Source organism: Apus apus, chromosome Z (assembly GCF_020740795.1).
Source record: "Apus apus isolate bApuApu2 chromosome Z, bApuApu2.pri.cur, whole genome shotgun sequence".
In the NCBI taxonomy this organism is placed as follows: domain Eukaryota; kingdom Metazoa; phylum Chordata; class Aves; order Apodiformes; family Apodidae; genus Apus; species Apus apus.
The window spans coordinates 36,909,271-36,925,466 of record NC_067312.1 but is presented as its reverse complement, the minus strand read 5'-3'; the positions used below and the strand labels follow the sequence as shown (position 1 = coordinate 36,925,466).

The following is a 16,196-nucleotide window of genomic DNA, read 5'->3' as shown; positions in this document are numbered from 1 at the left end:
GCATGCTGGTATGGTTTAATTCCTTAAAGTACACTTCAAGAATATTAATAATTTCAGATTAATGCAAAATTCAGCATGCTGTCAGGCTGCTGTCAGCCAAAAAGTAGTTTTTTGTTTTGATCTGCCCATGGAAGGCTGACTTAGAGAATGAAAGTATCAGTTCCTTATAAGGACAAAAGTAACCTTTACATTTAAGCAGCCCCAAGGTCAGATAATAGCATAACTTTTTAAAGTACTAGGAGTTCTTTTCATGCACTTAGTGGTGCGGTTGTGGTCTAGTAGTTGTAAAATTGCAGTCACAGTTTGGTAACAACTACATACCAGCTGTGACAAATAGCAGCTATTTCCTCACATCCAGAGCAGTTGTTTACTTCACTGGTTTCAGAATTTTATTTTATCATTCTTTATTTTTAAACTATTCTTGTCAGATGCAGCTTCTTAAATTTCTTTTTTCTCCCTTGAAGATTTCTCTGTAGTTTATAAAAAAGCATGTTAGAAGACTCATTTAAACCAAGAAAAGCTTCAGATTTTGTCATTTTATAAAGTTAGGAACTTTTGATGTATAGGAAACTGAATCTAATTGAAATTTTGGATGTAGGCATTGTTCTGTGCTGAGAATCATACAAGAGGGTTTTTAAAAAATAATTTTAAAGACTAAAGTGAGCTTTCTTTTAATTTCTAATTAAAACTAAGTTGGAGGAGTGCAAGGAAAACTTGTACTAATTGCAGTTTTTACTTTCCTAAAGGAAAATAAATAGCGGGGTGTTTCTTTAATTGTCATAACATAGTTTCTTATTCGGTACAGTAACTTGATGTCTCCCATTTGAATTTAGACATAACTTTCAAATTTGGTGCTTACATTGGTCTTCTATATCCATTCTTGAGTGCCCTTATTTTTCATACAAGTTGGACACCTGAAAACCAAGTGGTTGCTTAAATACACAGTTGGGTACCTGGTCTCAGCTGTTGTGTTACTGTAGATCTTTCCTCCAGGTTCATTTTGAACTTTGTTCTGGTGCTGTTGCTCAGCCCATTGGGCACTGCTGCTAACACTTCTTTCCGTCTCTCAGTCTTGTTTCCTGGTTTTGTCACAAGTGAACTTGAAACTTTTGAGGTTATGTGAAAGTATGAATGAAACAACTGAGACAATCAATTTCCTGTTTCGCAGTGGCCAAAGGTCTGACGTGTTGCATCGCCTTTCTCATTCCCTTCCAAGTTTCTTCCTGATCTCAGGGTAGTCCATATAAAAGCTGTGCTTGCCGTGGTACAGAGTTCCATTTTGCCTGTTACTCCTTGGCAGGTTAGTCTGTTTGTTTGTCTTGGTGAGTTCTCCTGAGGCTTGAGGAACACTGGTGCTGCAGTGAGGGTGCTAGTGAGTGCTTGCTTGGTCATAGCAGCTGCAGCTTGGATCCACTGAGATTACTGCAGATACACAGCTTGAGTGGTCCTTTGTGATACTGTGGAACCGGGCGCTTGGGTGGGGGAGAGGCAGGGCCCACCTCAAACCCTCCCCAGCCTCTCCCGGACCCGGCCAACCCAGGACAGGCTGGAGGGCAGACCCAGGGGTGCCCCGGTGTCCCTGCAGTTGATCCACCAGGAGGCCTAGCATCACGGGCTGGGGGAGAAAGGGGGCCTCTTCTGGGAATTGTTGTTCTCCTCGCGCTTATGAGGAGCCTCGCAGGTAACTAGAGAAGTAAAGAGTTCATGAGGCCAGTACCTGGCAGGGTCTGGGGCTTCCCCCACGGCTGGTGACTGCAGACAGGCTGAGGAGGCTTGAGCTGGCCTGTCCAGGGTTAGCCTGAGCTGTGCTGGTCCTGTACAGCCTTGACTGCTAACCCATAACAAACCCACCAGTGAAAACCATTCCTGATCTTGAAAATGCCCTCAATGAGCACCTCAGCCTTCACCCAGCCTCTGCCAGAGCCCGAGAACTGCCAGCCCACCCTATCTTCAGAGCAAAGGGAGACAGTCCAGCTCCTGGTCCTGTTCATTCAAGGCTGGGAAGTGGCAAAAATGGAGCACCAGTCCCCAGCAGCTCACCAGATGCTGGTCTGTGTGTCAATAGGCCTCACAGTGTGGTGATTGTTAAGCTGTGGTGTGCGATGGCAAAAGCAGAGGTGAAAGCCTGCGGGAAATCAGTCATGTCAGCTTGTTGTGGGGGGCTTGGCCCCCGTTCGTATGCCTGCAGCTCCAGCCCGTGCTTGGCGGGTCCATCCTTGCAAGTGGGGCAGTGGGAATTGTGCTTTGATGCACCACAGGTTTTGTTCCCACATATGAGCTGTCACAAAAGATCCAAGGGGTCCACTGGGCTCCCTGGTTCTTGAAGGATAAGCAACTACTTCAAAGAGTCCAGCACAGGGCCACAAAGATGATGGGCCCAGTCACCTCAGCAGTGTACAGTGAATGGGCAAAGGGAAATGGGCACAAACTGGAGGATAGGAGGATCAAATTAAACAGAAGGAAAAGCTTCTTTAAGCTGAGGATAATGGAGCACTGCAACAGCCTGTCTAGAGAGGCTTTGGAGTCTCTCTGGAGATATTCAAAACCCATGTTCCTGTGTCATTTGCCGTGGGTGATTGTGCTCTAGCAGGGGGGTTGGACTAGATGAACTTCAGAATTTCCTTCCAACCCTTACCACTCTGATGCTGTAATTCTGTGAATCATGACAGCGTTTCTAGTCCTTTCCCTTCCTTCATGATGGTACCAACTACATGAAAAACAGTTGTCTAATCTGTCAAAAATCTCCAGCATTAGCTATCACATCCTTCAGTGTAGTCTCTTCCACTCTTAAGGTACATATTGCAACTGTATAGAAGGGTCCTGTTGCAGTCTGACTCTTTTCTCCCTGTTGGAGAAATTTAATGGGACCGCGGGCCTGCAGGCGATGTTCGCCTCTCAGAGGAGCGGCAGCTGCAGTGCCAGCAACCAACAACCACCACACCCACGATAAACAGAGTCGATTTAAAGTTTATTAATTGAATGGTTTACTTAAGGGATTTAACAGAATTTAGGGAAAGGAGGTTCAGTAAGGGCAAAGAACAATAAGGGATAACAAAAGAAACTTGGGGTAACACTCCAACTGTGAACGTTTCCCACCCAGCAATACTTGTAAGTGGGGAAGTTTAGGAGAGGAAACCCCAACAGGAGAAGCAGCAAGCAAGCAGTCCAAAGCAAAATGGAGAAACCAGCTGGCATCTATCCCTGTTCTTACATAGTTTGTTACATTGTCATCCCATGTCTCCAATTGGTTCTTTGCTTTTCCCTGTGAGCTATTATCCAGTTAGATCCCAAGACCTTGCTGCAGTCTCACCACAGAGTTCCCACCTTAGAGTCTTTTTCTTCAGCGAGGCCTAGTAGTTGTTGTTCAGTCCATGGAGAAGGGAAAGGCAGGGAGCAGGAGGAGCAGCCGTTTTTAGCAGTTTAGATCACTGCTCCATGAGACAGCCAGTTGCTCCAGAGAGGGGAGGGTACCGACCCTCACAGATCCTTATATGGGGACAAAAATGGGGATTTTAAAGACTTGAATTTCTTAGATAACCTGGCTACCGAAAAGCTTAACTTAGCATTCAGTAAAAGCTGTGTGTACAAAAGTTACACTTGCAGGAGCCAGGCTAAGAGAACATAAAAGAACTGGAAGATTGTGATGATCCACTCTAGCAGTGAGCTCAGTGTTTCCACAGCATAGCCTTCTGCAAACTTTATTGTGACTGATTGCATGCTAATATGCTGAATAATTCCCAGTGGTGTTTCTCTTACAAGCTGCCTGTAGAGAACTGATGCTTTTTATACTTAGCCTTATCCATTTGACCTATTTTCCATTTTTTATGTGATTTTTTTTTTTTTTTTTTTTTCCTCTGGAGTTTCAGATTACTGAAGTTGTTGGTTTGACCAAATTACTCTTTTGCATATATTCCTCACCCAGCTGGGTGGGTTTGTTCGGACTCCTATTTGTGTCATTCGTTCAGAAAATAAGTAACACGTCCTCTGACCTCCTTTTCCCTTTGTATGAGATTTCATTCCCCTTGGATCTTACCTACTGACGCAGTTTGCCTTGCTTTCCTTCAAAAAATCATTACCGTGTTATGGTGACCCCCATGTTATGGTCATTCAACTTTGGCTATACTGTAAAAGCCAAATGTAGAAGAATTTTCCCTCTGTTTGTGCTTTTTGCTTTTTTAATCAGCCATTTGTCCCAACATGCTGCAGCATTTTGTTGGACAATATTCATTATATGGTGGTGTTATCTCAAAGTTCAGTGTCTGCTATGTCTTAGTAATATTAGGACCATTGCCATATCAAAGCTGCCAAAGTAATGGAGCAGATCTCCAATTCTGGAGTCTGCAGTGTCTTTTATCTGTGCTCTTCACTGTGGAGCTATGTTACCTTCTATATTCTTCTATTACATGCAGTTGTATATCATGTGTACATGTTTCTTTCTTTCACTTGTTTCAAAGAAAACCCCATTTTGATAATTTTTCTTCATTTGTAACTCCATTGGCTTTACAGAAAGATTGCTAGTCTTCTAAAAGTTACTATTGTTGGCACAGGAAATCTCAATTCTGAAAACGTAAGTAGGAATTGGGAAGTCATCTTTGGCTCTGTATAAATGCACTTTTCTGCTTCATATACTGTCTGTTACTAAGTAATGAGAAATGAACGAGGCCATTTCACTTTATAAAAGGAGGGCCTGTAGCAGTTCCTGCAAAATACACAGTGTGACGTCAGTTATGTCAGGAATCAAATGTTTGTTCTTTCTGATTGCTGGTCTGGGATCAGTGATTTGGAAAAATCCCATAGTTCTTAATACACGAACACCATCTATGATGCAGTAGAAGCTTTGCCCTGCTTGTACAGTGGGTGTTAGGAAAGACATTAGAGATCCTTCAGCACTTATGGGAAGAGCAGAGGACACAGCAGTTAACAGTAGATGTTAAATAGGCTAATAGGCAGTAGAGGACTAAGACAGATTTAAGACTCTCACAAGGAAGCTTTGAATTTGGAAGTTCATGGAGGGGAAGAAAAAACAACTCACCCCTTTCTAGAGGGCTTTTAAGTTTTATGTGAGATGCAGAATTTTAAAAATACAGAACTTAAAAATGTGAAGGGATGTGTTTTGTTGGAGCAGCACAGTAATGCTATGTTTCTAAGGACTTCAGAACTTTGATTTCTTTAATAATTTTTCTGTTATTTCCATTGTTGTAAACAAGTTTCCATCTGAAAATTCACAGCAGATTATTTTCAAAACAAATAATGTGATTTTTTACAGAAGATAAAATATGTAGCTGTTACTTGTGCTATTGTGGCTCTGGACTCTGAAATTGCGCTGAAGAGCCATTCAGGTGTTAGTACCAATACCTGTTTCTGTGAGCTGGGCCTCAGTCATTAAGGTTGTGTAAAAACAGTTACTTACCCTCTGGGAAAATGAATGCCTTATGCTGTCAGTAAAAGGTGAATTTCTGCTATATAAGGAAAACACAATTAAAAATTCAAGAACAAAAAAGAGGAGCTGGGTAGGAAGCTCACATGTGCTGTTTGTCCCCTCAGTTCTCAAAGTTGTGGCTGCATGGTGGGCAGGGAGTGCTGACACAGAGGGCTTCTGGCTAGACAGAGAAATTAAAAAGACAGCCCTGAAGCTTTAGAGGAAAATGCATACGACACTTTTTTCCCCGAATCGTGGAAGTTGCATTTGTGTTAGTTAAGAAGCATGCAATTCAAAAATTCCAGTGTGAGAAACTAAAAAGTAAAATGTGTCTGTGTCATCTAAGACACTAATAGAAGATCTTTATAGCCCAGTCTTCGACTGAATACCTGCAATATTTTTGGGATTAAATGTTTTCCTCCTCTGTTCTCACCTCCTATGCCCACCTCCTCTTACCTTACTGTGAGCCTGCCCTTGGATAGATACATGCAGAGATATGGTGCTTTAGTTACAGTAGTTACTGTAATAAATAAATAGTTGTAGTTTAGCCTAGAATTGTGTCCAAGATTGTAAATTGTGACCTATCCTTGCACTGTTAAACTTCAGCAGAACTGAGAAAGTAGCTCTGCTATGCACAAAGTAAGGCATGTGAGAAAGCACCCTCTACCACCTCAGCAACTGCAGAGCAGGGAGAAAATACAGTGATACTTGCTTTGCAGAAAATTGTTAGCATGGAATAGGAGACTGTTGTCTCAGCAAAGATCTTGAAAGATGTTTAACACAACCCCAGAGAAATTAGAGCTGTGTGCTCTGTTTCTCAAAAGATGATGAACTGAAATAATTGTATTCTAGATGCCTATAGGAATAAAATAAACTGGCATAGACAGGAAAAAATTACCTTAATCACGGTGTATTTTCACATGAACGGACTGATTTTGAATAATTCCTCTTACTATGTGGAATCAAAAAGACTTTTTTTCCTTATCTGGCATGAGTATTTCCTTCATCTTAATTAACAAAGTTCACATTCATGTTTGGGTTTTGCTGAGTATGCATGGTCGTTTATTAGGAAGTTTTGGGACTAGTAGAACACCTTGTCAATACTCCCTTGGGGGAGTGTGGAGAAAAGCAATCTGAGGGGTTTTGATGGTTTTACCTAGGGACCAATTTCCTCTTACTAGTGATTAAAATTCTTTTCCTACAAAAGCTTTTTTAACAGAAGTTTTATAATTCTCTCGTCATGTACTAATAATGTTACAGGCATTGATAAGTGTTAACTAATGTTAAATGTGTGAATATAGGTAAGCTAGATAAACTACACGCAGTTATAAAAACAGAGTTGATGCCTTTAACTGAGGAGTTTGATGTGTTTGCTAGTACACATCCAAGTAAAGAAATTACTGGTTAAGATACATTAATTGCATGAAGGCTGCAATCAAGAATGTAGCCAGCTGCAGCAGGAAGATACTATTCAGTCATGTTAGAAGAGGTTTTCCTAATGAAGCGGTTTTTTGTTCCAGGTTGCTATTTGTTGTCCCTTTTTATTTGTGTTTTTTGTTTGTTTGTTTTGTTTGTTTGTTTTGTTTTTCACTCAGATCTAATTAATATTCTGCTTCTCTTTCAGTTTTGAAAGCTCCTGTGAAAAGGTTTTCTAATGGTGTAATGTGTATTTTTCAGATTACTGGAAAATTAAATTCAGTGAATGAGGCCTGGGGATATTTTTTCTTTAATACATTTTTAACTACATATAAGATGCTATTTGTACTGATTAAAGGCAAAAGAGATTTGTTTTCTTCTGGTGTGGCAAAGAAATTAAATTGAATAATAGGTTTACTGATGTAGGTTAAAATGGATTTGGAAGATGGGAGAGAGAGAGAATTCCGAAGAGGTATCAAATAATATGTGATTATGTAATATTTTGCTCGTATGTTTAGTCAAACCATTTTAACTGTGAAATAGCTTACCTTGACAAGACTACTTGCAGAAATTATTTTTAGTAACTACCACTACACAAAACTTGCAAAATGTGTTTATTTGCTCTCCATGACTATTCGGTGTGCAGTCCTCCAGTCACTCTTGTTGCATATCTTGTTGGCTTTGATGGAATTAAAATATGGGCTATCCCAAGTGAGTGGCACTTTTTTAAGGTTTAGTATTTAGTTTCTAAAATTATTGTGGAAGAGAGCATGTAATTATCCAGCACTCTAGAATATGTATGTCTAGTGCTCTATATAAATTATTTATTGTAGGGTTGCTGGTGCTACAGTAGTGAAGTATCTAGGGCAAAGGAAAATTAGATTGCAGTGATTTTTATCCTGTGTAATTCTAGTTTCTAAGTATAGTAAATGACCTATTAGTAACTAAATTATTTGAGATGATTCTTGAACAGCGTCACTCATAGCTGGATTCTTGCTGGGGCTGAAACATAGTAGAAAAAGGAATTCTAAAGCTACTCTGCAAAATGTAAATTCGTGATGGCGTATTTATAACAGATTTTTCTTTTAATAGGTTCTGGAAAACATTAATGACAATGATTGACTTCAACTTTATGCTGCTCTCCAGATGACTTTTCCTGTTGTTCATAAGGGTATGTATATTTCCCTTGTGAAAGTGTTGGCAAAATGTAGAATGATTTTTAAAACACGTCCTTGTAGCTTTTTGTTTCTTTCACTTTAGCAGCCACACTGAGTGTCTGAACCAAGTGATCTCTAACTTAGTGGTTTATGCTTGACCTAGTGTGTCTTATAGCCATGAAAAGATGCAGTGTCCTTTACCTCCTTGTTCCTCAGATGAGATACAGTGTCAATGCAGCCAAAGGCCTTGCATGTCTGAGACATGCCACTGAGTATTTGGCTCACAAGCCCCATAGTTTCGCCTGTCACTGTCCCTTATCTTGTGCAGTCTGCTAAGGAGCAGGATTTCATTGCAAGGTCTTCCTGCAGGCATGCATACTAATGTTGGAAAAAGAAATACAGGGTCATGTAGAGTCAGTTGTAAGCTTGGCACATGCCTGGAGCAGTACTGTCCTTTTAGTATGCCTGGAAAATACTTCCAAAAGTACTTTTGAGTACTGATAAGGTGCTTGAACAGTGATTGAGGAGAGAGAGCAATTTGCCTCTCTTATTTGATTTTTGTAGGAGGATTTGTGGAAATGTTGTCTTAGAAAACCAGAATTTCAAAGTCTGCATGAGTGTGCTTGCTTTTATTAAAACTGTAAAATGACGAGACTGTGTGAAGCACAAGGAAAACATATATTTGCTTTGGAAGAGGATTGCATTGTTGCTATGAATTAAAAGAGAAAAAGAACAGAAAATAAAATTTCACTAAGGTCCAGTAAGTGTGCCTAGTCAGTTTGCCAAACTGTGTCCTTTCGTATTGCAGTGTAACCTGGGAGTACTCTGCCACTATAATAGGATCTAGTAAATAGACATTGCCCTTCCCTAAAGAGTTTACAGGTCAAGTAACACAGAAACGGATAAAAGTTAATTAACAGGTGACTTAAAGGACATCTGCCACTGTTGATATGTGAAGATTGATGAAATAACCACACAGAAAAGGTGATGAAAAATGATAGCATGACCTTTAACTTTTAATGTGATTGCTGGCCTTTTTTTACTTAATAATTCTTTAATAATCCAATAGAGTACATTGCCATCATAGTAGTGGAATTCACTACCTTTTGGTAAAGAACTGATATTAAGCTGGTAGATCTGGCTCCTTCTGAACATGTGTTGGTGGCCTGCACGTAGCTGGGATTTTGTTTTGCTTCTCATGACATCACATATCTGACCAAGTGTGGGAACCCTGGACTTAGACCTAAGCTGTTTCAGAGATGTGCATAAGCGTAGCAGAAGAATAATTAATCAGGAATGAAAAGGGCAAGGGGTATATGTGTCATGTTTGTATGCTTAAAGCATGTTGCTGATTCTAAGAGAGAACCATGTAACAGTCATCTAAGATATACTCCTGAAGTAGCAATGAGTTCAAAGGAAGAGTGAATTTTGGATGCAGTAGGAAAATAGAACATGCAGTGCATTTTGAACTGCCCCTATAAAGAGGGAAAGAGGTGATATTAAACAAAACATTTACCCTCTGCCCTTCTGAACATAGTTTTAAGCAGGTGACCAAAAAAAAGGGGTGAGCTTAAGATAATTTAAATGGAGGAAGATGCTCATGAAATATCACTGATCTTGGTGACTTGCTGCCCTCTGAAAAGTTTTAATTTAGAAAAAAAATGGATAACACATTGTAAGATGTTTTCTGAACACTTACTTTTCTAAACGAAGTAGTTGCTTTATAACTTAAGCTTCTTTTATTAGATGTCATCTGTTACTGAAAATGGAGATGTTATTGCTGGAAAACCAAATGAAGAGAAAACATACAAAAAGGTAAATCAGATTTGTGGCATTTCCATTGCATGTTTTTACTTCATATTGGTAATTCAGACCTGCTTGAAGTGAAATATATTGCAGAACTGATAAAGTACAGGAATGAACAAAATACATTCCATGAATTTTTTGAAAGTACTTATTTCTTCTGTGAAATCATAAGATGTTTTTACCCACTGCAGAGCTATTTGAAAGTTTCTTCAATATAGCTTTGAAGTATACAGTGTTGCTGGATTGATGGAAATTCTTTGCTCTTAGCAACAGATACACCTCTGGGCATAAACGCTCTTGTCAGATATTTAATACGGTAAGTTCCCAAAAGCTTTGAATGTTTAGGCAATTCATCTGGACTACAAACGTACCCTACCCACCTCCTCAGTGCTTTGCCAAACAGTACACTTCTTGTTTACTTTGTTTTCCGAAAAACAAGTGTTGTTTACAAGATATATGTTTACTACATATTTAATGTAGGAGCATGTATGAATAGTAGCAGCATAAGGCTGTTTAGGCATTGTAGCAGGAGATGATACTGGTCATGTGTTTGTTTTTCTGTCACCAATTCTCAGGGACCAGCATTACTTAGGTCGACCTAGCACTGTTGGTAAGTAAGGGGAGCTATTAATGCACATTTTCCTATACATATTTACACATCCAAGTTGTTAGCCACCAGATTTGATAATTTTCTTGACAGATCACCTCAAGTGGTTGTGGTTTTTGTTTGGTTGGGGGTTTTTTTGTAATTTAGCATAGAGATCTGCATAATCTTACAGTGCAAGGTTAAGTGTAATGGGTTAGAGTTCTTAAGTTACGAGTGTTACCTACAGCACTGCTGGTGAAGTCAAGGAGAATAATAAGCTACTGTTTCTTTTCCCATCCCTTTTGCTGGCAGCTATATTTTCAGTACCTGGGTGACTTTAACATGCCAGATTATCCTTTCATTTCTAAGAAAATTGTTTGAGAAAACAGTTTTTCCTTTCAAAGATGGGTTACATTCAGTCTCCCAGCTTATGACTTTAAAATACTGAATTCTAAATTTTTCTTGATGCTTAGTGTGAGGAATGAAGAAAAGTTCAGTGCCTGAGGTGAACACTTTTACAATTTTATGTTGCTAGACTAGAAAAGACAAATTATGGTAGTCTCACCAAAGGTGAGTTGCTGTTTCCCAGTCATCCTACATGCCTTTCTCTGTTCCTGTCCAACTCTAAATTCACAATATTCTACAGAAATCCTTGTAAATACTTCTCACTATGGCACAATTTCTTCTGTGTATTTTACTAGAAATGCATCTCTGACGAGATCTAACAACGATGTTACATTGGGAGGTCACAGTGACTGTAATCTCAAAATTCTGCCCTTTTTCCTGAACCACCAACCAGCAGTTGTCTGTACTTGTACACCAGTTTAATTCCTTTTGTTATACTTACACCCTCAGTTGTTTTGTATGCAAGATGCTGTGTTAAATATGCCACGTAGATTAGTCATGTCATCAAATGTTATCATTATGCTCCTGGTATTTGGGATAATGTTAATTAAAAAATTAATAAATTTTGACCCCACAGTTTATCTATATGTCGTGGTTTGGGCCTAACATGACAACAAAGAACCAGCCCTGTGTCCACTCACTCAGCTTCTTCCACTCCCCACCTCCCCCCCTCCCCGGCACACACACTGGGATGAGGAGCTCATGGGTCGAAGCAAAGGATAATGAGGGCTCTTCACCAGTTAAGGTCCCGGGCAAAACAGACTCAACTTGGGGAAAAAATAGTGATTTAATTTCACACCAATCAAACACACACAGGACACAGACAGCACACAGAGCAGGGCTTGCATATGTTACCTCACCCCTCCCTTCTTCCTGGGCCCGAATCACTTTGGTTCCCAGTTTCTCTCCCTCCTTCCCCCCAGTGGCACAGGGGGACAGGGGATGGGGTTTAGAGTCAGTTCACAGGCTGGTGGTTCCTGCTGCTCCTTCCTCCTCAGGAAGAAGGATTCCTTACAGTCCTTCCCTGCTTCCCCACAGGGTCCCTCCCATGGGAGAGTCCTCCACAAACCTCTCCTTCATGAGTCCTTCCCACGAGGTCCAGAGCTGCTCCAGCCTGGGCTTTCCACAGAGTCATGGGCTGCTTTGGGAACAGCCACCTCTCCTGGCATTGGGTCTTCCAAAGCTACATAGTCAGAGTCCACTGGCAGCAAATCCTCTGGCCACAAAATCCAAGTCCACTGGCCAAATTCACCCCTCCTGGCACCCCCAGGGAATGTTCCAGGATGTTCCTCCATAAGTGCAGGGGGACAGCTGCCATCTCGCCATGGGTTGCAGGGAAACTTTTGTTTGGGCACCTTCTTCCCCTTCTTCCTTACCAACCACCAGCACTGCTCTCCTTCACCAGCACAGCTCTTCTCCCTTAAGTGCTCCTCTGCTCAGGTCTCATTTAAGTTCTTTTGTAAGTTAATCGCAGAGGTGCATCTATTGTCCCTCTAATGGCTTCTTGGCTGGTTTTGGAGCAGGGGGATCTTCTCAGCTTCTTACCGGAGCCACTCCTGGGGCCCTTCCCCTGCTACCTGAAAATCCACCAAACCAAACCAGAACACCATTCCTTGATGCTTTTGCTTTTTCTTTGCTTTTTTTTTGCCTTTTTTTTTTTCTTCCCATAAAAGCCTTGTGCTTGCTGTTAGTTCTCGCCTTCTTCAGACATTATTCCATGTAACATTCTTTCATATATTTTTAATAGAATCAACTTCGTACTTCTGGAAGGTTGGCTAGAGGGTGAGGCAGGCAGTACTTGTGTTAGAGGCATTTCATGCCATTTCCCATTTAGTTTTCATATTTTTTGGAAACTTTGACAAGGCTATCTTGCTCCGTTCAAGTCTTGTTTACAGTTAAGACCTGTCTGGTTTTTATTGCCCGTATTGCTTTCCTTCACTCTCTTATGCAGGCATTGCGTTTACAGTTCTCCAGTCATGGATTGTTGCAGTTGGTTTGTTTGGCTGGAAAATATTTGCAGGTCTGTCCTGTGATTTCTTGTGCCACTTCCTCCAGAAATCTGGGCTGGAGAAGAGGTTGTTTCCTCCACTGGTGCTTTTTTAGCTACTTGGGCATCTGCCCTTGATCACAGTGGAAATGCTTAGGCATGACACTCAAGTAGTTGCTGACAAATTCTTGCCACTCAGAGGCTCCGCTTCCAATTTTTTTATTTTTTTTTTAAGAAAAAAGGTGAAGAAGCTTGTGCTGTTCAGCTTAGAAAAGCAAAAGGGATAGTACGTTGCCTTGAATTGTGGCAATTCTGGTTTTTACTCTGCTCTACTTCAACCTCTAATATATAGCACAAGGGCAGGTGTGTAACTGCTGTTAAGACTAAGTTTATGAAGGACTGTGACATGGAACCTGTGGTACTGGTGTGTATCTTTGACCTGAAATATTCTTAGCAGTCATGTGCTCCCCTGGAAAGGTCTGGTGCCAAAGAAGTGGTGTTGTAAGAGGTGAGCACAGAGTTTCAACAGAGAAATAGCATAGCTGGTGGCAGAATGACTCACACATAGTGCAGAGGCACAGACATTAGAAGAGTTTTATGGGTAATTCAAGAGGATGCTAGTGATAATTCTGAAATGTGATTACAGTGGTCACAGTGAAATGTGACATTGGTTCCACATGAGGACTCAATAACTCTGTCATGAGCTTTGTGGTTTGGTCTTAACTTCGAAATCTTCCTTAGGCTCTTCTGTCTTCTCACAAAGCAAAATGCCAGTGTGCCTCTGTCTTCTCCCAGCAGTTCAAAAACGGCTTTTGGTGCTTCTAATTCTGCAGTCACTTTATGGCAAAAAGTACGTGATACTCAGATGCGTGCTAGAGTGTCCGTAACGACCAAAATAAAATGGCATCTCTAGGGATAAGGGATGTGTTTACACTGCTCTGCTGAAAGGTTATGTTTTCCTTGTGAGGGTGTGGAGGGTGAGGAAGAGCAATCCGCAGTCTGATCTAAAAAGCAGAACAGCCTTTTGTTTTAAACAGGTTTGCGTTTTTCTTAATTATGTCTTGTGTCCATTTATCTTTCATAATAGCTTGCAAAGCTTATGTCTGTGCAGCTCTAGAAAAAAAGTACATAAAAATGGAAAAAGTGGTGTGTGTATGGAAAATGTCTGCTTTGCAATGTAAAATCCAGTGACCTGTTAGAGAAAATTTAAAAGTGTCTTGGCTTTGGAGGCTTTTTCCCTATGCCAGATCCAGTGAGGAATATATATTAAACAGTGTTTTAGTTGCTTGATCTGGAATTGTAAATATCCTTTATTAAGAGCTGTGCACTATCTCGTAAGAGAAACCTGGGGGAAAATCAGAGAAAACAATCTCAAATACCTGTTTTTCTTCTTAATCAATCTGTTTTATGCAACTGTAAAAAATTAGGTTTTTTGTCTTGGAGATAAAGGTTTTTTTTATTGAGTGTAAATGAAACTGCTTACCTTAGCCAGTACAATTTGTCCCTTTGATACAGAGAACAATAGCTTACTAAAACCCATTTCCATTAGAGACCAAGCAATTTCTAACAGCTATTTGAAAAAAACCCGCAAAATAAAACAATTTTTTCTTTGGGCATGTAGAAAACTTTCCCTTTCTTTTCCTTATGGTTAACTCCCCCTTACTTTGGGGGGCTCTGGAGTGGATGATTCAGCAACTGGACTGACTAGTGCTGAAAGGACATACAGTTGCAGTTGCACTGTGTGGTGTGGGACTCAGCTGCTACAGCAAATAGAGAATGAGTGAGAACTAAAAACTCCATAACCTGCTTCTTCTTTGGTGGTTCTCGCTTCTATTCTGTAATTCTGCCTTTTGCATGCTGTTCATACTGTCAGGGTGTGCAGTGCTGAGGCTAATGTTCTCATTTAGTGCACCTTGGCTCTGAGGACTAGTTAGCTGTGATAAATTAGTTGTAGCTCTGTGCTAAGAAAAAGCATGTGAATCATTCACTGGTGAAAATGGGCAATCTTCAAAATGTGCTTCTTTCTCTGCTGTAACTTTAGCATAGTTTGGCCATGGGAGTGCTCCCAAAGGGATTATTTTTCTGTTCATTCTGGCAGAAAAAGGAATCTTGAGTACAGTGAAAAAGTTTATTTCTGACGTCTTCTCCTGTGCAATAGCAGTATGTTTAAAACATGATTCTATGTAGAATAATTATAATAGCTATCCACATAATACAGACATCTGTAGTAACAATTGGTTTTCGTTGTTTTTGAGTTCACCTTAGTCACGTAAAAATGAACTTCCTCCAGGAAAACATACTTGACTTCATCTAGGATAAAGCTTTCCAGAATAGCAAGTAGACTGTAGGCCTGTCAGTTGCATTTCTGGAACTTTAGAGTCTTCCAGTATTTTCTTTATTATTTTGGTCAGCCCAGCTAAAATAGAGGTAGGTAAAATCTTTATCTGAATTAATTAAATCTGCATGTCTTGAATTTCCTACAGTAGTCAAGTTGTGGTCCACTTCCCTGGCAAAAGAAAACTTACAGATCAGATTCAGCTTGAGTCAGGAAATTATTCTGATAGAAGTTGAGCTGGAAGGATCTCATGTGTGGGTGTCTAACTGTTTCTTGAGAAACCACTCCAACAAAATTGTTAAAATTTTTCAAAGAACTACCAGAAAACTACTTTCACTAACTTTGAACAGTAATTATATAAAGAGTTAAAAAAACCCCCAAACACAACAAAACACAGTATTATCAGTGGCACTTGTTTGATGATCTAGCATTTATATATATATCTAGCATTCAGTATAGTATGCTAGAAGAAAGAAAAACTTAGTAATAGCCATTCACCCCATCCTCACCCCAGACCGTACACTGCCACCCCCAGCAGCAAGATCCAGAGATGAGAGTGATGGGCAGAAGTCCAGCTTCATGAAGTGTAACCTACAGCAGCTACAGTTGAGAGAGAAAGAAGTGAGCTGAAGGAAGAGTGAAGAGTTACCATGGCTGTAGTGACCTGTGGTTACAAGTTGTGGAGAAAGAGTAAAACTAGTTTAGTCAGTGGAGTTTTCTAGTAACTATTTTTATGTCCCTATTTGTGATTTGATATAAAAGGAAATTGACAGCTCAAACTTGGCAGCTGCAGAAAGCATTCTGAGGTAGAGTGGCACTAAAGGATGAAAGAAGGGCTTTAGTGCAGAAGCAAAAACTAGGCAATAGCTGTATAAACTTCTGGAGCCTAGTGGCAACTTCCTAATGTTGAAAGAGGGCTCTTTTAAAATGTTACTTGAAGAACACATACTGTTTTTCAGCAGGCGCTCTCCTCAGGTGGTTTGGCATAAGGGTTTGCACAATTTATGAATACTTGGTATCTTTTCAGGAGTCTAGAAATAATGATTGTGTTTATGAGACTTCTGGTACTTTGCGTATCCAGTATA

General features: G+C 40.2%; 1 protein-coding gene across 6 annotated transcripts in view; it reads left to right on the top strand.

The window, feature by feature from the left end:
- The window catches only part of PIP5K1B (phosphatidylinositol-4-phosphate 5-kinase type 1 beta), a 97,645-nt gene that overhangs the window by 21,141 nt on the left and 60,308 nt on the right, over positions 1 to 16,196 (top strand). For all 6 annotated transcript variants that reach the window (XM_051643621.1, XM_051643624.1, XM_051643619.1 and 3 more), the window contains 2 exons: positions 7,928 to 8,006; positions 9,739 to 9,807. In XM_051643621.1, coding sequence (XP_051499581.1) covers positions 9,758 to 9,807 — 50 coding nt within the window. In that variant the 5' untranslated portion in view covers positions 7,928 to 8,006; positions 9,739 to 9,757. The remainder of the gene's footprint in view (positions 1 to 7,927; positions 8,007 to 9,738; positions 9,808 to 16,196) is intronic.